Below are 21195 nucleotides of genomic sequence, written 5' to 3' on the forward strand. Positions count from 1 at the left end.
CACCATAGTTAAAACCCCATTTTGTCATAACTTAACTGGCTTATATGGAGGCAATGTAAACGTGGGCGTAACAGAGGGACAGAAAGCGGCAAAACATTACCCTATACCCTGAAAACCACCTTCCATAAAGAAAATTAACCGAAATTGTTGATAGCAAAACAAAAGCAGAAGTGCTTAACCCTGTTTTCAAATGTTCCTTTATGAACAAATACGCAGGAGTACTGCCGCGATTTAATTCTCGTACCACTGAAAATGTGAGTGAACTGAATATTAGTGACATTGAGGCTGAGAAATAGGTGAAATCGTTAAAACTGTACGAAGTCCTATGGCCCGATGGAGTCCCTATCAAATCTAAAACCAATTTGCAACTAAGTTGGCCCCTCTGTTAACTATAATCTTAGATCCCTTGAACAAGAAAGTTCCGAGTAGCCGGAAGAAGGCACAGGTCACGCCCTTCTACAAGGAGGACAGTAGATGTCATCCGCAGAACTACCGTCCATTATCCTAACAGCTTTGATCCATGCGTTTCAGTATGTCATGTGAGAAAAGAGCGACGTCAGGTTTCACATTACTGAAGTTTTCGAATCAGTGCTGGTTGGCACGGAGGAGGTCATTTTGTATAAGATATCCCCTTATGTCTGACCTTGGAGTATGTTCTAAGAAACTGTTGTAAAACTTAGAACATACTCAAGTCAAAAATAGTGGGATGTCTAACAGAATGACCTCCATGCCAACCAATGCGGATTCCGAAAACCGCGATCAAGTGAAAACTGACTTGCTCTCTTCTCACAAGATATACTGAAATCCATGGAGCAAGGCTGTTAGGTTGATGCAGTATTTCTCCATTTCCAAAAAAATCTGTAACTCAGTATCACACCAGGCTTACTATCAAAAGTACGACCGTATGGACTATCAAGCGAAATTTGTTGGTAGATTGAGGTTTTCTTGGTAGAGTGGACGTAGCACGTTATCTTGGATGGAGAGACATTAACATATGCAGACGTAAAGCCAAGGACCCCAGGGAAGTGTGTTGGGTCTCTTGCTATTATGTTGCATTGATGGACTTAACGATATTAATAGCGACCTTAGACTTTTACAGATGATGCAGGTATCTATAATAAAGTACAATGTGAAAGAAAATCCACAAATATTTAGTTATATCTTGATAAAATTTCAAAATGATGCAAAGATTGTCAACTTTGTAGAGACATGAAATGCAACTCAGGTCAGTCGTACGTAAAGCAGGTGGCTGACTTCGGTACATTGGTGGAATGACAGGGGAAAACAGTCTACAATAGAAATTGCTAACATCACTTGTGCTACCAATCCTAGAATATTACTGAAGTGTGTGGAAACCGTACTACATAGGACTCACGGAAGGTAATGAAATTATATGGAGGAAAACACGAATGGTCACAGGTTTGTTTGACCTGCGGGAGTGTGTCCCAGAGATCTTGAAAGAACTGAACTGGCAGACTATCTTCGTTTACGTCTATCTCGAGGAAGCCTACTTTCAAAGTTCCAGGAACCTGCTTTAAATGATTACTAGGAATTTACAACAACTCGTTCCATATCGCTCCCATAGGGATCGTGAGAACAAGACTAATTACGTCACGCGCAGAGGGGGTTTGCTCATATGTGCATTGAACGGGGAAAAGCCCCAATAGCTGCCATGAACTTCACAGTTGTTTGCGGAGTGTGCATATAGGTAAAGAACATCAACATTTGCAAAGATTAAGCTCTTTATTTTGCTACTAGCTTCGACATAGACTATTACCCAAAGGCGCGTGAGTAAACACAAACACGAAACCAACTTACATGTAAACATGAATAGGGGTCGTACATTTAAACAACTTATTGAGCTTACAAAAGTAAGTATCATATGAGGATCCCAGATTACAGTGCGTTATTGTGAGACTAAGGGTTTAGCACACTAGCAGAACGGAGAATGACTCCTGTAGTGATTCAGTTAGAAACAAAAACTTCTCTAAAACGTATACAGTACTTACTGCGAAAATATTTGCTCAGTCTGCCTTTTTAGACGCTATTTCAAAGTCCATGCAGTATTACACACACATGCTGACGTTTTACTACATCTACGTGAACATTAGCTTTACAGGAGGTACAAGTTATTAAGCAACTATTTATAGTATTGCAATGTCCCTCTGTGGAAACAGTACCTTACAGACATTGGAAAACGTACTACTTTCTCATCAGTTTGAAAAGATGCAATCATAATCCAGTATCCCATGGGGGCGCCGTTTTTGACATCGCATAGCGAACTAGTTATTTGATGTTAAAGTTCCAGATATTAACTAAACGTAACTTTAAAGGGATTAGATTTCATAAAAAGTTATCGCATGAAAGTCCATAACTGTTACAGCCACCGGCAGTCTCACTATTACCGCTCAGCTACTATTTGTTTACATCAACTAAGAATGTCACGCCGTAACAAGAGCAGGCTAGGCACCCCACACATGAGAAATAACATTTGTAAGAATAATAAAAAACAAAATAATTTGATATATTAGAAGAATGCGCTCGGTAAACGTAAAAAATTATGAAAGTTAACTTTAGAAAATCTTATAAACTTGAGCTAAGGACAAATAGCAAAATTCAGTAAGATAAGTATAAAATGTCTTACTCACCTCATTATAAATAAAATCGTAGCACAAAAACATATCAAAAGTGCTAAAACTGAAAATATGTTTGACAGTTCAACCATTGACACAAGGAACGCACTCATTGTAACTAACATAACTTTAATTTCAGATATCAATGTGACTAAACTCAAAACTGTGATTTGGAAGAAGTGATCAGCACCGAGTGTTACTCACAACTACGATTTTTGTTGCCATCGCGTCGCCGACTACCGAATGTGAAAGCGTTCTGCTAGATGTATATTTTGTTCCGATCTTGCCATACCTGTCACGATAGCGTGGAGCGCTCTACAGCGCTATCTGTTATCTAGTGGCCTAAACTCAATTATCAAGGGTAGGGACTACTGACAAAAATAAATTTTTAAACCTTTATTTACAAAATGTGATGAATAACATCGACTTTCACGTATTTTTCACGTAACAGGGAGTAAGTACATTGCAGTGAAATCATGGATTAGATTAAGAAAAAAAAAACGTAATGCCGAAATTAAAGTTCATCGTTCTAGTTGTATCTTTGGCAATATTAGTTTTTTTTAATAATATCTTTGGAAAACAAATGAGACGGCTCGTAGCAACAGTTTTCGCCGGATGTTTGATAGTGAGTTTCGGGAGGTATACGTTGGTGTTGGTACGTAAGGTAGTGTGTGGAAATCAAGTATCGCATACAAAAATGAGTGCACAACTAAAGGATATGGTTTCCGTGGATTTCGAAGTTTTTGGGAGAGTTCAAGGTGTGTGAAATAATCGCTAGATAAATTCTCATAGACCATTGGTGGACTTTACACTACTAATTTTGATACTTTAACTAAATGTAGATAGTTGGTTGAGTGGTATGCGTTCTGAGACCATAATATTCCTTAACTGATACATCCACTGAATCACCTTATGCTATTGCGTTTTAGAAAGTTCTTGCCTTGTTTAGAGGGAGTAGGCAGTTCTGGCTTAATCATCTACATCATAATATGACAGAGCAAAGGTACCCAAAGTGTGGATAGTATAGGTTATTTTTAATTGCAGTTTCTTTTCTTCCCATTATTTTCAAAGCCTAATGGAAATGGCGCAACTGATTTTATACTTATTCCATACAGTACCACATTGAATCTTTGCAACTAAGACTAGAGTTGCACAGAATCGTAAATAAAAGTATAGCTACTCAAGTTATACTAGTTTTTCAGCATCATCTGTGCTGAAATTATTTATCACACACAGAGAAAACTTTGCTGAAATTAAGCGTGTGATATTTTCAGTTCAATAATTATGTACCCATATAATATTTAAAAGAATTTGGGGATAGTGCACGGGTTGATTCCACTTTGTATAAGGCTACCATTTTTACTGAAACGAGTTTCGCAACCTGTATTTTAATAAAGTGCCAACTGCTTCATACAGATGTATGCAATATCTGCACCATATTTCCAATTTTGGTTAGAGGTCTTTTTGCAGGAAATCATTCAGAGATTTTGCAAGATAACTTCATTTAAAAATCCGTCGTCATGTTGCAAAGAATGTTTCGGTTTAATTTCTATAGATTCTCAAAATACGCAGTATCCACCAGTCGCGACGGTATTTATTAACCACATGCATGATTAGTCTGCAAAGTTATTGCTAAACGTTGAGAAATTAATATTGAAGCTTTTGGTAAGTTAATGGTGATTGGACAAGAATCGAAAATTTTTATTACCATTGATCATTTTACAGTAGACTTTGTCATTGTTGTATTAAGTTGTAGTAACAGATATGTATATATAATAATTGCAGTACACATATTAAACACTACAGTAATAAAATACAGTACAGGATGATTTCTTAGAGCTAGTGTCCATGAAGTTATGCTATGATGTAGTATGGTAAAAATCTGCACAGTAATAATTGGATAACCTATATTATAGAAGATGCAATTATACATAACATAGGGCTAGAAGCATAATTATACAAAACATAAACATGCCACATAATGATACAGCAGATTAGGGGAAAATTTATTAAATGCTAATATCCTCCTCAGGCATCTCAGAAAATTTTTAATATCATAAAATGGGTGATCTAATAGCTAGCTGTACCATTTAATGTTAAAAATTTTTAGAAAATTTTAGCCCGGTGATTTGTTGGAAAATTTGAGTAGGTTCACTTTGCGAGAATTTCCAGTTCTTGCTAACCAGTGCCTTGGTATATCTAAATTAGCCTTAGCTTTGGTGTTGTGTTCGTGAGTTTCTTCCCTAGCAGCAAATTCTGAAATATTATTTTTAACACGGACACAGAGTATAAATTTATAATTGTTAGTATTCTGAGTCTGGAAAGAAAAGAGGACGACAGTCCTCCATGTGTCCTATTTCACACATTATGCATAGAACTTTTTTTGTATCTTTAAAGTAGTCTTGGATGTGAGATCGCTATCCCCATACAATCAGAATTACTTTGATTGCCAGTATGTGTGACTGGAATAGTCCAAAGTATGTTGTCCTAAGGCAATCCAAGCTCACTAAATCCCTTAGCTTCAAAATGACGTGTGACGCCGGAATCTGTAAGAAGATTGCACAAACAAAGACATGTTTTCTATAAATGAAGGTCAATGTGTTTTGATAATTTGAATATTTCATTTTGTATTTATTGATTTGATGAATGACACATTCTGTGTAAGTACCACTATTGAATTGAATTTTTAATTCACTCAAATATGACGGATTGCTACTATTTCCTATAAGTTGATCAGTGAAAGTGATCTGTACTAAATATCATTTCAGTACCATTCTCTTGCTGGGAATGAATATTTTTGGGAACGGAGTAATGTCTGGAGAATTACTTTGATTCCCAGTATTTTCATGACCTATTATAAGTACAGTATTAGGTTGGCATGTGCATTCAGGTGTCTTTGTTCATACTCATCAGAAACTAAGCAATATTTTTACTTGCTGACAAGCCATTTCCTTAAGTTTAATTATATTGTTTCCACTATTAAGCTCAGTTGGAAATACGGAAGCGTCCGATCCCACCCGTCTGCTTCGACCCTTGACGTCACAAATATGGCGGAAACAAAAACAAACACACACACTTTCCACTAGAAGCCTAATGACACTAACGGGACAAGCGCGGGAAATGGGGTGTTGTGGGTGGGGGGCAAACTAAATATAAACAAATTTAGACGCCTTGCGTAGCTACAACGTGTAAGTGAAGACAGCCATGCATGAATACCCACCCACCTCCCCAGGGGTCGTAACCCCTGCAACCCATAGAAGATAAAGATGCTTCAGTAGCTGATTAGTGTTTTTTGTCTTTTTTTTAAAAAAAAATCTCACGGGATAGAAGGAACAGATCAGAAAGATAAATATAATAAACTAAAACAGAAATTCGAGGAAACAGATAATGAAAATAAGTAATAAGTGTTTTTAAATTAAAAAACAAAAATCTCACGAGATAGAACGAACAGATCAGAAAAGTAAATAAAATAAGATAAAACAGAACTGGAGACAGCCACACTCAAACTAAACTCCGCGCCGTCATGACGTCACACACGACAACACCCTTACGTCACGGGTCAAAGCCGACGCGTTGGATCGGACGCTTCTGTCGACCCGCTCAGTTTTTAAGAATGGTAATGTGTTGGCCCATTCAATAATGCGTTTGTTTTTTTCATGAGTATAGGACGCTTATAGTCTGAAGCATTCAATAGTGCTTTGCCAGCTCCCAACCCAACTTCGACCTCGGGATAAGATTTCATATTAACCTTTGTTGGCATTACTAAATCTTAAGTGAATCACTTATTTTAGTCACCTTCCAACCTAATTTATTCCTAGGGGCTACATCACAGATTAGTGTGTCACCACAACCTACATTTCAAAAACTAATAGTCAGTAGATTTTTAAAATAATAAAATTAATTCGTATGTTGGATACACTTACATATTCCTAAATGTCCATATCCTTTACAGATAAACCATATTTAATCATTTTCCACTGTTTGTGGAATACATAACTTCCACTGGAATTTGTTTTCTCTTAATCTCAAGAATAAAGCATCTTCTCCTATTGTCAACAGAGCCGGCCGCTGTGGCCGAGCGGTTCTAGGCGCTTCAGTCTGGAATCGTGCGACCGCTACGGCCGCAGGTTCGAATCCCCCTCATGCATGGATGTGTGTGATGTCCTTAGGTTTGTTAGGTTTAAGTAGTTCTAAGTTCTAGGGGACTGATGACTTCGGCTGTTAAGTACCATAGTGCTCAGGGCCATTTTTAGAAATATTTTCTGTGTGCTGTTCTGTCTTTTTGTGCACATATGATGTCACATGACATATCAACATTGTGACAGGCTGAAGTCAGCATCCATTATTGCTGAATTCAGTTGTCCCGAAAATTTGATCTTACAGTGTGAATTGCACACATTCTAGCTACTTGTCTGGTTCCTAATAAAAACAAACATTCTTCTTGTTAAAACGATCTCATATTGTCCTTACTTATATATTATGGGCTAATGATTACAGAATTATTGTAGTTACACAGTCTAACAGGAATTCTTATTAGCTGTATATTTTTTTTATACTTTTCCTTCCCCAATTTATTTTCTGTACATTATTTTTTGCCTTTTTGGTGTTATTTAGTGTTTTTGAATTTTTTGGTTGGATTGGTTATAACCGTTGTCAGTTTTAATATGCAAAGAAGTTTTCAATGTGATGATAATTCTAAACAGAAAATTATCAAAATGAAATATGTTATTGCTCCCTGGAATAGATTATGCTACAGTATTTGTGTAAACAGTTACTTCCAAAAGCACATTTTTGCCAAGACATGTGTTAATGGTAAATGTGAGGAGCATTTTATTATAAGTTTATTTTAAAGTACTCTGTTTGATAGGATGGATATTATAAATAAATACAATCAAATAGATCATGTTGTGATACTTAGCATTATAGTGCCATACTTTCTATTTGACAATGTATAATTTTTTACATAATTGTTTCATTTTTTGTTTCAGGCGTGTTCTTCCGGAAAGTGAGTACCTTATTGCCAACTGAATCAACAGTGGTAATCCACATATTTATGTTCCCAAAGAACCATTTTGAAGTGGAAACAATAGTGTTCATTTTATTTTGCAGTGATTTTTGTGTTGCTGCATTATTATCTTTCTCAAACGTGTAATCTTCCCTGTGGTAACTAGTGTGAATTTTGAAAACACAGTACTTCCTTAATACCTACGTTGCATTATTCACATGATATATATCTTAAATTATGTGGATAGAAGTCACCCGAAAGATTCAGCCTTTCTAGATATTTGAAAAACTTTAGATTCAGTGCCACAGCAGCCTTCATAAAAATAGGAGGGTCAACAGAAAGATCCGATCTCAGAAAAACTTTAGATTCAGTGCCACAGCAGCCTTCATAAAAATAGGAGGGTCAACAGAAAGATCCGATCTCACGCGTCGGCTTTGACCCGTGACCTAAGGGTGTTGTGGTGTGTGACGTCACTACGGCGCGGAGTTTGGTTTGTGAGTGTGGCGTGTTTGTAGATGTCGTGTTGTTGTTTGTTGTGCCCTCTGGTGGTATGTTCATGGTTTTCGTTTGTTTGGTGTGTTGGGCTCAGTTTACTGTTGCTTAGTGGTGAGTGCTGCGTGCGTCATTTTGAAGAGGAATTTATATTAGTGAGTTAACGGTTTTGTGTGATGGTTAATGTAATCATGATTGCTGTACGTTGGGTGAGTCTGTTATTAAGTGTATTCGGTTGTGATTTTTTGTTCAGGAATGGATATGAAAGACCGGATTAATAGTGCTCGGTTGAGGGCTATGATGGGGGAGACAGCTATAGAGCTGATCAAATTTCTTCAGCTATTTGACTTAATTGCCGAAGTTGTGAAGTGCGGTGTGTGCCGCGAACCAATGAAATTGGTTAAAGTTCCTGCCTCTCGGACCAGGGACGGTTACATGTGGCGCTGTCGTAAAGATGACATATGGCGTTCCATACGGCGCGGTACCTGGTTCGAGAAGTCTAGATTGGGCATGCGTGAGATTGTGCTTGTTACATATTATTTTTGTTATAGATCCCCACAGAGTTTTTGTGCGCATGAGACTGGTGTGAGTGAGAGGACTGTTTTAGATTGGTATTCCTTTTGTCGTGAAGTGTGTTCGGAATTTATTAAGTACAGGGGTAAGTTCGGGGGGCATGGGGTGGTTGTGGAGGTGGGAAAAGGAAGTATGGGAGGGGGAAGTCTGTGGCTGGTCTTTGGGTGTGGGGGGCTGTTGTTCCGGGGGGTGGGGGTTTCGAATGTGTTTTTAGGGTTGTGGGAGGGAGGTCGAAGGCTGAATTAGTGGGGTTAATTGAGGAATATATAGAGTCGGGGTCCACAATAGTTTCTGATGCTTTTTCTTCTTATAGGGGGTTGGGTGAGAGGGGATTTAATCATTTAGGAGTGAACCATAGTTTAGAGTTTAAGAATTATGATACAGGGGCTTGTACTAATACAATAGAGGGGATGTGGGGGGTGGTTAAGTCAGTTCTTGGGAGGGGGAAGAGGCGCTCTTCCAACCTTCAGTCTCATTTAGAGGAGTTCTGTTGGCGGAAGAGTGTCCCAGAGGGCTATTGTGTTTTTCGGGTTTTTTTAAGGGCTGTGGGTAAAATGTATAGGCCGAAAGTGGTTAGTTAGGGGGGGCTGGGTAGGTGGGTGGGTGGCTGTGGTTCAGGGTGGGGTGGGTGGTTTATTTTGTTGTATAGTGTTTGTTAAGGTGGGGGGGGGGGAGGGGGAGTGTGTTGGTTTTTGTGTTTTAGTTGTGGAGGATCTATTTTGTTGAAGTTTTTGTTGAGTTGTAGTGTGTGATTGAGATGTTTTTTATGTTGTATTTAGTTTTTGTTTGTGTGTTTTTTATTTTGGGGTTGTGGGGGGGGGGTTGAGGTGTGGGTGGGTTGGGTTTTTCTTTTGGTTCAGTATTTTTTCGTTGGTTTTTGTGTGTGTGTGTGTGTGTGTGTGTGATTGTGGTGGCCAATCTAGTTTGTGGGGCTGGAACTTTCTTGTGGTAAGTTCCCTTTTGTTTTTGGCGTATGTGTTGTGTATTGGGGTATAGGGAAGTGTTTCAATGAAATTTGTGGCTGTGAGGGTTGGTATTGGTATTCGTATTGGGAAATGTTTTTGAGTTACATAGGTCAAGGGTAGTGGTTGATCCTAAGTCATGGGATTGGTAGCTGCTGTTGAGCTATATAGTTGGAGGGAAGTGTTCAATCTCAATGTTTGGTGGAGTATGTTGATTTTTGTAATGGGAGATGGGATCGGGAGATGCTGTTGAGCTATATAGGTCAAGGGAAGTGTTCGATCCCAATTTATGGGATCGGGAGCTACTGTTGATCTATATAGGTCAAAGGAAGTGTCCGATTCCAGATAAGATTGTTTTTTGTGGTATTTGTTGAGTTTTGTGATGTCGGTTTTTTTCGTCGTTTTGCGTGGTTTTGTATGGCGGTGGGTGGCTAAATTTGTTTATATTTAGTTTCTCCCCACCCAAAAACCCCCAATTTCCCACGCTTGTCCCGTTAGTCATTAGGCTTTTTGTGAAACCTGTGTGTGTGTTGTTTATCTGTGTATTTTCGTCTTTATGATACGTATGGAACGCTTTTATATCCGCCATATTGGAATTGTCGTTACCGCCATATTTGTGACGTCATGGGTCAAAGCCGACGGGTAGGATCGGACGTTTCTGTACTTCCAAATAGGAAAATATATTCATGTGGAACATCTAACTAGCTTTTTGAGACACAGCACATTTTTGTGGACCGAAAGCCTTTCATGGGCACAAATGCAATTTGAAGCATGCTCTTGGCAGTGTGATGGATCCATTACTGTTTGTGTTGTGTTTCTTATCAGTTGAATCAGTTTCAGTGATATATGTTGTGATGCTCTCAAAAGCCGAAAAATCTTAGTCCCAGCCTGGCACAAATTTATCGTTAGGCACAAAATGGTCATTGTTCATTAATGACTGAGTCTATAAAGTATTAGATTTAGCAGCAGACATAATACATGTTGAACAGAATAAATGCTTATTAAAAAAATTCAGGAATTTTGTTGTATCATTGGGAGGTGATGGGAATGATGTAAATCATGTTCATGCCCACATGATAAAAATGTTTTGATATCTTCGAGGAGATTTCATTAGTGACTAGAAAAAAACCGTGGCTTACCAAAAACTGTGTATGCTCAAAACCTGACTGTAAGACCATGAGTGGGGGAAAAAAAAAAAAAAAAAATTAATAAATTGTGAAAGCTGAAGATGTTTATGGGAAGCATTCCTTCTGTACTTGATTTTTGAAGATTAGGTTGTGGTAGACATCTTACAGATGAGTGATTTAACTCATTTCCATTACTTCACTTATATTAACAAGCAGACCATTACCTTGGAGTGATCTTAATCCTATTCAGCTGCATCATCAAAGTCTCAGGCCAACTGAAGTCACTGTATTGTGTATTATTCCTTCATGAGTGCATTGTAGGGCACTTGGCAGAATTGGGTGTATTTGCTGCTCTGAAATGAATAGGTGGGCACAGGAGAGGAAATTGTGATGGGTCACTTAAAGTAGCCAGACAGCTGATGAGCATCAACAGGACAGAGCAAACCTAAAGTGAAGATCTTTCATGTCTCCTCCCACTCCTCTGTTTTTTGTGTAAGTTTACTGGAGGATTTATTAAAAGTGTATTGTGTATCAAGATAACTAATGATGAACTACTTGAGCCCTGAGAGAAGTTATGTTACAGGAAGTAGTTAAATTTATGCTGTCATTTCAGCAGCTAGTGTTTGGCATCGCTCTCTCTAGATTGCAGGATCACAGTTTGATTCCTGGCCAGATCGGAGATTTGCTTTGCTTGGGACTGGTAGTTTGCATTGCCCTAATCATTCATCTCATCTTCATTGGACATGCAAGTTGCTGAAGTCATGTCCAGTAGAAAGACTGTTCCAGGCTGCTGTACAACCCCCAATGTCACTCGGCCCATAATACCATATGATCATTTCCATTTCACGGGCTGTGTAAGGAAAGGAGACAGTTATAACATTTGAGATGTAGTGCTACAGAAGGATGCTACAGATTAAGCAGATGAATATGAAATGAGGAAGTTCCTTGCAGAATCTGTAAGGAAAGGAGTGTGTGGGGAAACACTGACCAGAACAACAGGCAGGTTTATAGGACATGTGTTGAGAAGTCAGTGAAAAATTTGAGATACTGATGGGAGCCACAGGGGGCAAAACTCTGAGAGAAAAAGATTGTAGAGCAAATGGCAGGCATTCTTTTATTGACAGAATGCTTGGAAACAGCTGTTTGATTACAGAAGAGATTGGACTCTACAACATTACTGTTAGTGCATGGGATACATATAAAATTGTACTGAAAAGGACGTAAAGTACATAAATAGGACAATCGCTGTTTGGTGGGAAAAGGTGGATCATTTTCAGAACAAGTTCTAATCTGTTCTGGTGGGAATCACTGCAAACTCCAACTTGTCATAAAAATCGAATATTTTGTGTTGCAGATTAAATATAAAAAGCGACTGTTTTTTGTGAGAAGATGAATTAATAATAGTACTGATTACTTTGCAATGCTGATTTTCTTGTTGCTCACTTCTGTAGCTTCTAAATTACTTCTGTGTCAACCCTTCACATTTCTTTTAAATACTTCTTTACTTTTACCGAAAGAGGCCGTGAGTGCCAGTGCATTTTGTAACTGCTGTTCATAAGTGTTAATCTGAATGAGCATTTCCACTAAAGCAGATTGCCCAGCCACTAATGAAGTAGTGTTATGTCTATGATGTGCCAACTTTCTCAGTTGTAAATCTTCAGAAGTTTTCTTCAGTATACAGTGTCCTGTTGTTGCAATTCAAAAGACTATTTTCTTGCCGCTGTCATGTTTTGCTTTGTATGCCTGCTGAATTAACTCCTTCACCACAAAAATCTTTTGCCATATTATAACTGCTGGTTATCTGCTTTCACCTGGGCTGTTAGCTGCAAGTGGCTAAAAAAATAATGACATACATGTTTTTCTAATCTTGTTAACTTTTGAGATAAGGCTTATCAATTTTTTTCCAAATAGAGCTTCAGTATTGTTTTGCTCTGGTGTAGCAATTCTGAGTGACAAATTCTAACATATCTATTTTGTTCATGTGACAAGAAATGTTTACTAGCACTCAAAGATATGAGAAGACTCTGAAATGGAGTCCTTGGTGAGGTTGTGTTATGGTAAAATAAGGAGGGCACTTGGGTGATAACATCCCATATTGACGAAACTGATGGCCGGATGTCAGTGTCCGATGGGCACAACATCTTGGCAAGTGACAGTGTAGCCATCATCAGGTTGTGTTGAGAACTGATTGCCTAGGAGTTGGTGCAGGGCTTATTTCCCCACTCCCCAACTCCATCCTCACCTTCCCCCTCTGACCCAATCTGGTGTTGTGTATGCAGTCCCCAACCAGGCACAGGCAGGCTTCCAGCATCTCTTTCTCCCACTGTCAATGCTCCATCAGAGGTTTGTGCCCAGGAACGTGTGCCGGTGGTGTGTCTCCTTTGCTTTGCCTGTCTTTGAAGCCTGTCAGTTGTGTGATATTTTTCCTCTTCTTAATTCGTCTCAGTGTGGATTCCCTGGCCTTACTAAGGATATAGTATCATAACTGATTAGCAGTTCCCGTGTTCAAATCTCGGACGCCTCTTTAACAACGCAGTCCCAGAAGTTAGATGTCTGTGTCAGAATGCTAGTATGTAGTTCCAAAAGGCAATGTTCCACAGTTGTCAACCTGTTAGGCTGTTGCAGTTTATTATGCTTTTGGTGTTCTCTGCAACGATCTTTGACAGCATGCACAGTGTGACACATGTAAATCATACCACACTGACAGGAGATCTGATAGACCCCGGATTTACGTATACTTAGATCATCCTTGACACTACGAAACAGTGCCTGTGTTTTATCTATTGGGCAGATGACAGTCTTCACCTCGTGTTTTCAAAGAATTTGTCCAATCTTTCCAGATAATGCACCATGAAATGGAACAAATGCAACCACAGAGTCCTCCTGAAGTTCCTCTTCAGTTTCCACTGTTTGTACAGTGGGTGTAAAATGTAGAGCTTTCTGAATTTACAGTTCCGTGTAGCCATTTTTCCAGTGCACCATCCTCAGACGTTACATTTTTAGAGAGGGTGCGAGGTGTATATACTAATGTTTTGAGCCTGCTGTTCCTCTTTGCCTGGTGGTGCCAGCTGTCTGCTAAGTATAGATCAGTGTGTCTTCATTTGGTACATGCTGTGGCCAAATGTGCCATCTGTTTTTCTCGCTACCAGGGTATCCAGAAAGGGAAGCAGTCAATCTATTTTGACTTCCATGGTAAAATTGATTTTGTAGTGTATGGAATTGAGGTGTATGAGGAAATTGTTCAGCTTGTCTCTTTCATGTGGACATATGATGGTGTCATCAACATACTGGAAGAAACAGGTAGGTTTCCATGTGGCTGGTTCTAGGGCTTCCTCTTTGAAATCGATATACATGTTGGAGACAGCTAGTAAAAGTGGACTTTCCATAGCTTGTCCTTCCACGTGCTTGTAGTAGCTCCATCGAAAAGAAAGTGTCAACATGAAGAGATGCTAAAAAAGATTGGTTCTCTCTGTCAAATTTCTAGTCACTAAGTTCCAAAGATTCTTGTAAAGGTGCTCGAAGAGGGAGACGATGAAACAATAACAAGAAAATTGTGTCGTGTCAGGACTCCTGCCCAGTTTAAGTGAATAGAAGTTTTAATGTGTTTTTGAGTTGTTGGCTCTTTGCATCATTTCGGTGATCAACCGGCTGTCATACTGCCTTCCACTGTTTTATTAATTCTTGTAATAAGTGACAATGGTATGAATAGATTGCTGGAGGTTGAGTGAAATTTTTTTTTTATTACTGTAGCTATAGTTATATGGCATATGTCTTTTGTTTTAAAAAGAATAACTACTCACTCACCAGTATTACGACCTTGTGAAAGGGCACCGATGACCACACTATTTAGTGCCCAACATTTTTAAATCCATCTGCCTATCCGTCCATTCTTCCATCAAACCTCACAAGGATGTCAGAATCACTAAGCCTAAACTTATTAAGATGCTTATCAAAATCCGCTTGTTAGTTACGAATATGACGTGGATTTTTCAGATGTATGGACTAAGCACATCCTTCAGGTATTTAGTGAGTAAATCAGGGCGTTAATATTTTAACAATGGGGTGTAAAGGCACCCTGTCTTTGTAGACCTTCAAAAGTCAGTCTGGGGCACCTTTGTCTGGCAAGTGAGATTATCTGAGTAGTTCAATGATCTTCCTCTCCACCCTACTTGTAAGATCAGTGTCAACCTTCTGATATGCACAATCTTCTAGCAGGCCCTGCATCTTCTCAAAGTGATCCAATTCCCTTATGGCCGCCCTCTCCCTGCTGTATATATTTGGTTTTAGGTTTAGTTCATCTGACAGTGTGACATGTTTCACAACACACTTTTTTTAACTGCTTCAGGTGGAAGTTGTGCAGCTGCATGTTCAACTGTGCTGATGATGTCTGTGATAGGTGAGGATTTAGCAGTTGGTGCAAAATTGAGAATATTCATAAGAATGCTTTATATATGACCATGTTTAGAGTGCAGGGTCAGAGGGAAGGAGGAGGAGATCAAATCCCTGTGCCAGCTCCTAGGCAATCAGTCAGCACACCTGATGATGATACTGTAAGCGCTTGTCAAAATAGTGTACCTGTTGGACAATGGCATCGTGCCGTTTGCACATGAACTATTTCTTCATGAGTAACGTCGTGAGAAGTTGAATCTCATCACACCCCAAACTTTAGAGCCAGGTTTTGGCCTTTTATGCTTTTCAAGTGACTAAAGCAAAAATTGCATACAGTAAGACCACATAAAATTTCAAAAGATGTAAAATGTCTAAACAGTGAATGTAAATCAGAGTATAATCACAAAATATGTGCGTACAGTTCATGTCATTAACACATTTTGCAGGATGTGAAGCTCAAAATTGGCCATAAATTTAAAAAAAAAAATGTATTTTTCTTAATTTATGGCCAATTTTGAGTTTCATGTCCTGCAGTGTGTGTTAATGACATGAACTGTAAGTAAATATTTCGTAATTATACTCTGATTTATGTTCATTGTTAAGACATTTTACATCTTTTGAAATTTTATGTGGTCTTACTGTATGCAATTTTTGCGTTTAGCTATCACTTGAAAACGGCATAAAAGGACGGAACCTGGGTCGTAATTAAATAAACAAGCGGTGGTGTGTTCATTTAAAAATCATTGTATGGCTGTTGCTCAGCAACATCAAAAACTGTTTACATCCTATCTGTTCGCATAATTTGCTCTGGTCTTTAAGAAGAGCACCACACGGATTTATAGTTCTTCATGGAGACAAGGCAATAATTCCACAAATAGTACTTGTCCTGCGAAGCAACACCCACAATTGATTGAGATGAATTTTGGAGATCACCATCAATGAAAGAAAAGACCATAGCATGAAAAAAAAAATGACCCAGCGCTTCTGTCAGGTGGTAGTCAATCTCAGTGCCCAAAGGGGCCCACAGCTCTTTTGAGAGTATGTGGATGGCAAACATGGGTCCCAAGTCATTGCAGTTCTTTTTCCATTTGTGTGTTGGAGTTTTATTTTCTGACTGTATCTTTTCTCAAACTTGCTCTCTGGGCCAGATTCTCTGCTGACAACCTAGCTTACTTGTTGGACAGCAATTATGTTTTTTCTGACTTTGCTCCTTTTATTTTACATCACATATTTTGATTAACTTACGTTTTCTACACACATTTGGGTTTGACCCTCCACCTTTTCAAAATTCATTTGCTGAATAAGTGGGTAATGTTGCCCAATACCCAGTGTGGTGGCTAGTCCACTCAGGGGTTGTGAGGTACCCTTACAGTGGTAGTCCCTTGACCACACAAGGATCGCACTAGTGATGACCTGAGCTGTCACGTTCCTGCACAGGCCAAGGAGAGGTGCCTGTCAATTTGGTGGCAGTGGGATTCTGGGCGTTGGCCATCATGTGAGGTAGCCTTTGCTTTGGTTGGGTGGTGCCTGTGAGGAGAGCACATGATAAGAATATGTGGTAGCATGGCAGATATTTTGCATCCTGAAATGACCAAAGTTATCAGCTGGTGAGTGTGAGGCTCCTGCAGCCTCTTCAGTCAGACTGCAACTCAGAGCAGGTCGTCATTATCGTTGGAACTGTTTCCCATTGGCCATGCCATAGGAGGAAAACAAAGCCAAGTGACTTGCAGACATTTACTGATTTATACCCAAACAGATGGAGGGTTCTTTCTCTCTATTAAGCCAATGTTCTTTGTGGAGAATATTAAATTGTATTTGGCACACTTTCTTTTCTTAGCAAATTGTGAAGTGATTCCATGTCAGTTAAGACAACGAAACCTACCCGGTCCTGGGCATTATTGTCTTGTAAACAACTTTATGTATGTGCTAATGAAATATCCCATAAGATGCTAAATTTGGTACAGGAATTAATTTTTCACTGGTGCCTAATACTGTAAACAGATGAACTATGCAAACACTTGGATTTGTATATTGTGTACTTCAAGGCCTGCCAGGCAAAAAGCTTGACACCAATGCATTCATCCTCATTTTGAGGCAGATTTGCTTCCAAAGGAGGTCAAAGTCATGCTTTACTGCTGTGATATGAAGCCATATTTCCCACCCCTGATGTGGTGCTTTTAATGCCAGTGCTTCAGGCATACCTCTTCCTGGTTTACATACGACCCAATTTGTGGAGACTGGCCTTTGGTTACTACTGTAGGCAAGTAGTAGGCAGTATCTGGTGTGTTCACTCCGTCAACTCTTGACCTCCAGCAATTGTGCAAATAAACTTAACCATGGGGACGATAAGTCCTGTCCTGTCATGGTTCCTGCAGTGCCATCTTTGGAAACCCCTCCACGATAACCCCTGGCCGGAGAAGCAGGATTGTCCTCAGTTGTCTGCCAGTGACAGGGCTCTTCTTCCCCCCTGCGGGTCTGGGGATTAGAATAGGCCCGAGATATTCCTGCCTGTCATAAGAGGCGACTAAAAGGAGTCCCTCCCCCTCAAGGGGGTAGTTAGCGCCTGCGTCCGGAGACGGACGGTTCCACGACCTCTATTTGCGGTCATTTTGCTTTTTCACTTCTCGTTTCTTCCTTCCTTTGGTTGGTTCCTTTCTTTGCTCTTCTCCATCTCACTGTCTTCCTTACTCTTTCCCTTGTCTTCTTCTCCTTGCCTTCTCATTGCCTTCTTCTCCTTGCCTTCTCTGGTCTCCGCCTTGGCGTTTGAGACAGTCTGTCCTCTCTCTCCCACTCTCCCTTCTTTTTCCTCTTTTTCCTTCCTCCCTGTGCGCGCCTGAAGGCCGACCCACGCGTTCGCACGCGTAGCCGGTTACGGGGTAACGCGTAATTCCCCGCCCTGGGTAGACATGTGAGGCACGCACGTACCCCCTGGTAAAGGCCAGGCCCAGGGAGGGGTGATTGCTTGAGCTGATACCTTCTGACCATGCCGATTGGTCCCTCCGTCTGTTTCTCGGGAGGTGTGACCTGAGGTGTAAACATTCACCTAAGGCGGGAGTGCCCTCTGAGAGGGTCCCCACAAGGAAGGAGCGCGCCATCGGAGATGCTGGCAATCATGGGGGATTCCTCCGCAATGGATTTCACTCCATCTCTCTCGACTTCTGCCCAAAAACGGAAACTTGACCAGCCACCAGTGACAAAAGTACTACCGCCTGCCCCACAGTTCCTCGTCGTTTCTCGATCTGAGGACAGAAAGGATTTTTCCTCTGTCAACCCTTTCGTTATCCAGAAGGGCGTAGATGCCATAGCCGGATCTGTCAAATCTTGTACCAGGTTGCGTAACGGTACCTTATTACTAGAAACTGAGAGCGCCTTTCAGGCACAAAAACTGCTTCGGGCCACACTCCTGTACACGTTCCCTGTCCGGGTGGAGGCTCACCGCACTTTGAATTCGTCTCGTGGTGTGGTCTATACTCGATCACTTGACAGATTGACTGACGAGGATATTCAGTCTTTCCTCGCTGAGCAGGGCGTGACGGCTGTCCATAGGGTCATGAAAAAGGTCAACAATGACCTTGTACCGACCCGGACACTTTTCTTGACCTTTGACAGTGTTCAGCTGCCGTCGCGTATCAAAGCGGGCTACAAGGTTATTTCTGTTCGCCCCTATGTCCCGACACCTACGCGCTGCTACCAGTGTCAGCGTTTTAATCACACTCGCCAGTTTTGTTCAAATGCAGCTAAATGTGTCACTTGTGGCAGGGATGCCCATGAGGGTGACTGTCCACCTCCGTCTCCTCGTCGTGTGAACTGTCGGGGTGACCATGCAGCGTCCTCCCGCAACTGTCCCATCTACAAGGAACAACGCTGTATCCAAGAAATTCGGGTCAAAGAGAAAGTGTCCACCTCGGCTGCTCGCAAGCTATTTGCTAGTAGGAAGCCCGCGCTGCTCCCAGCGGGAAAGTACGGTACTGTTCTCGCCTCTCCTCGGACTACTAGGGAGGTGGCGACGCAGACATGCGATCTGACCTTCGGCACCACGGTCGTCCGTTCGGCCAGTGCTAAGATCGCGCGGTCGACGTCTCCTCTTCCTCCCGTCACCCCTCCAACACAAGCACCTTCATCAGCTTCTGCCAAGACGAAGACCCAGAAACCAGATGCACGGTCCTTCAAGAAGGAACCGTCCCGTGCAGACTTCTTACGTACCTCGCACTCCCAGCCGTCGACCAGTACTTCCACTAAAAGACCTTCCAAGAAGGCTCGTAGGAAGCACAGTTCTCCTTCTCCTCCATGGCGCATTTCTTCTCCTGCGCCACCCAGCGGTTGCCGCCCCAGGCCGTCATCCGTTTCGCCTGGCCGCACCGCTGGTAGCCGAACATCTGGCCGTTCACCGGCGGAGGAAGCTCCTCCTCCCGGCCATCTTAACGAGATGGCCGATGAACCTATAGAACCGATGGACGATGACTGTCCGCCTACTGATAGCGGCGGCAGTACTCGCTCGAAGCCAGGCCCTCAGCGGCCTTCAAGGTGACCCCTTCATTCATCTTCCTTTTCTACTCACGATGGCACTTATTTACTGGAATATTCGCAGCATTCGCTCCAACCGAGAGGACTTGAAGTTGCTGCTCCGCTTGCACCATCCGCTCGTCGTAACCCTCCAGGAAACGAAGCTCCGCCCATGCAATCACATTGCCTTGGCACACTACACCTCTGTGTGTTTTGACCTACCCCCTGTGGTAGGTATTCCGGCTCATGGAGGGGTTATGTTGCTGGTCCGGGATGATATTTACTACGATCCCATCACATTGCACACTGGCCTGCAGGCAGTTGCCGTCAGAATTACTCTCCCCACTTTTACATTTTCTATTTGTACCATTTACACTCCATCGTCGTCTGCCGTTACCAGGGCAGACATGATTCAACTTATTGCTCAGCTACCTGCACCATTTTTGTTAACTGGAGACTTCAATGCCCACCATCCCCTTTGGGGCTCTCCAGCATCCTGCCCGAGGGGCTCCCTGTTAGCAGACCTTTTCAACCAGCTCAATCTTGTTTGCCTCAATACTGGCGCCCCTACTTTTCTTTCGGACACATCTCACACCTATTCCCATTTAGACCTCTCTGTATGTACTACCCAACTTGCACACCTGTTTGAGTGGTATGCCCTTTCTGATACATATTCGAGCGACCACTCCCCGTGTCATCCATCTCCTGCATCATACCCCCTCTCCGTGCTCAGCTAGTTGGAACATCTCCAAAGGCGAATGGGGGCTCTTCTCTTCCAGGGCGACCTTTCAGGATCAAACCTTCACAAGCTGCGATAGTCAGGTCGCACACCTCACGGAAGTCATTCTCACTGCTGCTGAATATTCCATCCCTCACACCACTTCTTCTCCACGTCGCGCACCGGTCCCCTGGTGGACCGCGGCATGTAGAGACGCTTTACGTGCTCGTCGACGTGCTTTACGCACCTTTAAACGCCACCCTACAGTGGCGAATTGTATCAATTATAAACGATTACGTGCGCAGTGCCGTCATATTATTAAAGAAAGCAAGAAAGCCAGCTGGGCTGCTTTCACAAGCACCTTCAACAGTTTTACTCCTTCTTCTGTTATCTGGGGTAGCCTGCGCCGTCTATCTGGCACTAAGGTCCACTCACCAGTTTCTGGCTTGACGGTCGCGAATGATGTCCTTGTGGCCCCTGAGGATATCTCCAATGCCTTCGGCCGCTTTTTCGCAGAGGTTTCGAGCTCCGCACGTTACCACCCTGCCTTCCTCCCCCCCGAAAACAGGCAGAGGAGGCTAGGCCACCTAACTTCCGCTCCTCGAATCATGAAAGTTATAATGCCCCTTTCACCATGCGGGAACTCGAAAATGCACTTGCCCGGTCACGGTCCTCCGCTCCAGGGCCTGATTCTATTCGTATTCAGATGCTGAAGAACCTTTCTCCTGCGGGTAAAGGTTTCCTTCTTCATACTTACAATCGCATCTGGATTGGGGGACATGTTCCCGCATGC

The 21195-nt window shown here is 41.6% G+C and overlaps 2 protein-coding genes across 5 annotated transcripts in view; one reads left to right on the plus strand and one right to left on the minus strand.

Annotated features, from left to right (window-relative positions):
- LOC124612733 (cell growth regulator with RING finger domain protein 1-like) overlaps positions 1–2933 on the minus strand; it is a 365374-nt gene extending 362441 nt beyond the window's left edge. For 2 of the 3 annotated variants that reach the window (XM_047141105.1, XM_047141106.1), the window contains exon 1: positions 2649–2933. In XM_047141105.1, coding sequence (XP_046997061.1) covers positions 2649–2758 — 110 coding nt within the window. In that variant the 5' untranslated portion in view covers positions 2759–2933. The remainder of the gene's footprint in view (positions 1–2648) is intronic. The other variant, XM_047141108.1, reaches the window with a different exon arrangement.
- Positions 2934–3199: 266 nt separating this feature from the next.
- The window catches only part of LOC124612611 (acylphosphatase-2-like), a 71001-nt gene continuing 53005 nt past the window's right edge, over positions 3200–21195 (plus strand). The window contains exons 1-2 of one of the 2 annotated variants that reach the window (XM_047140905.1): positions 3200–3391; positions 7622–7638. In XM_047140905.1, coding sequence (XP_046996861.1) covers positions 3217–3391; positions 7622–7638 — 192 coding nt within the window. In that variant the 5' untranslated portion in view covers positions 3200–3216. The remainder of the gene's footprint in view (positions 3392–7621; positions 7639–21195) is intronic. The other variant, XM_047140904.1, reaches the window with a different exon arrangement.

Source organism: Schistocerca americana, chromosome 4 (genome assembly GCF_021461395.2).
Source record: "Schistocerca americana isolate TAMUIC-IGC-003095 chromosome 4, iqSchAmer2.1, whole genome shotgun sequence".
Taxonomy (NCBI): domain Eukaryota; kingdom Metazoa; phylum Arthropoda; class Insecta; order Orthoptera; family Acrididae; genus Schistocerca; species Schistocerca americana.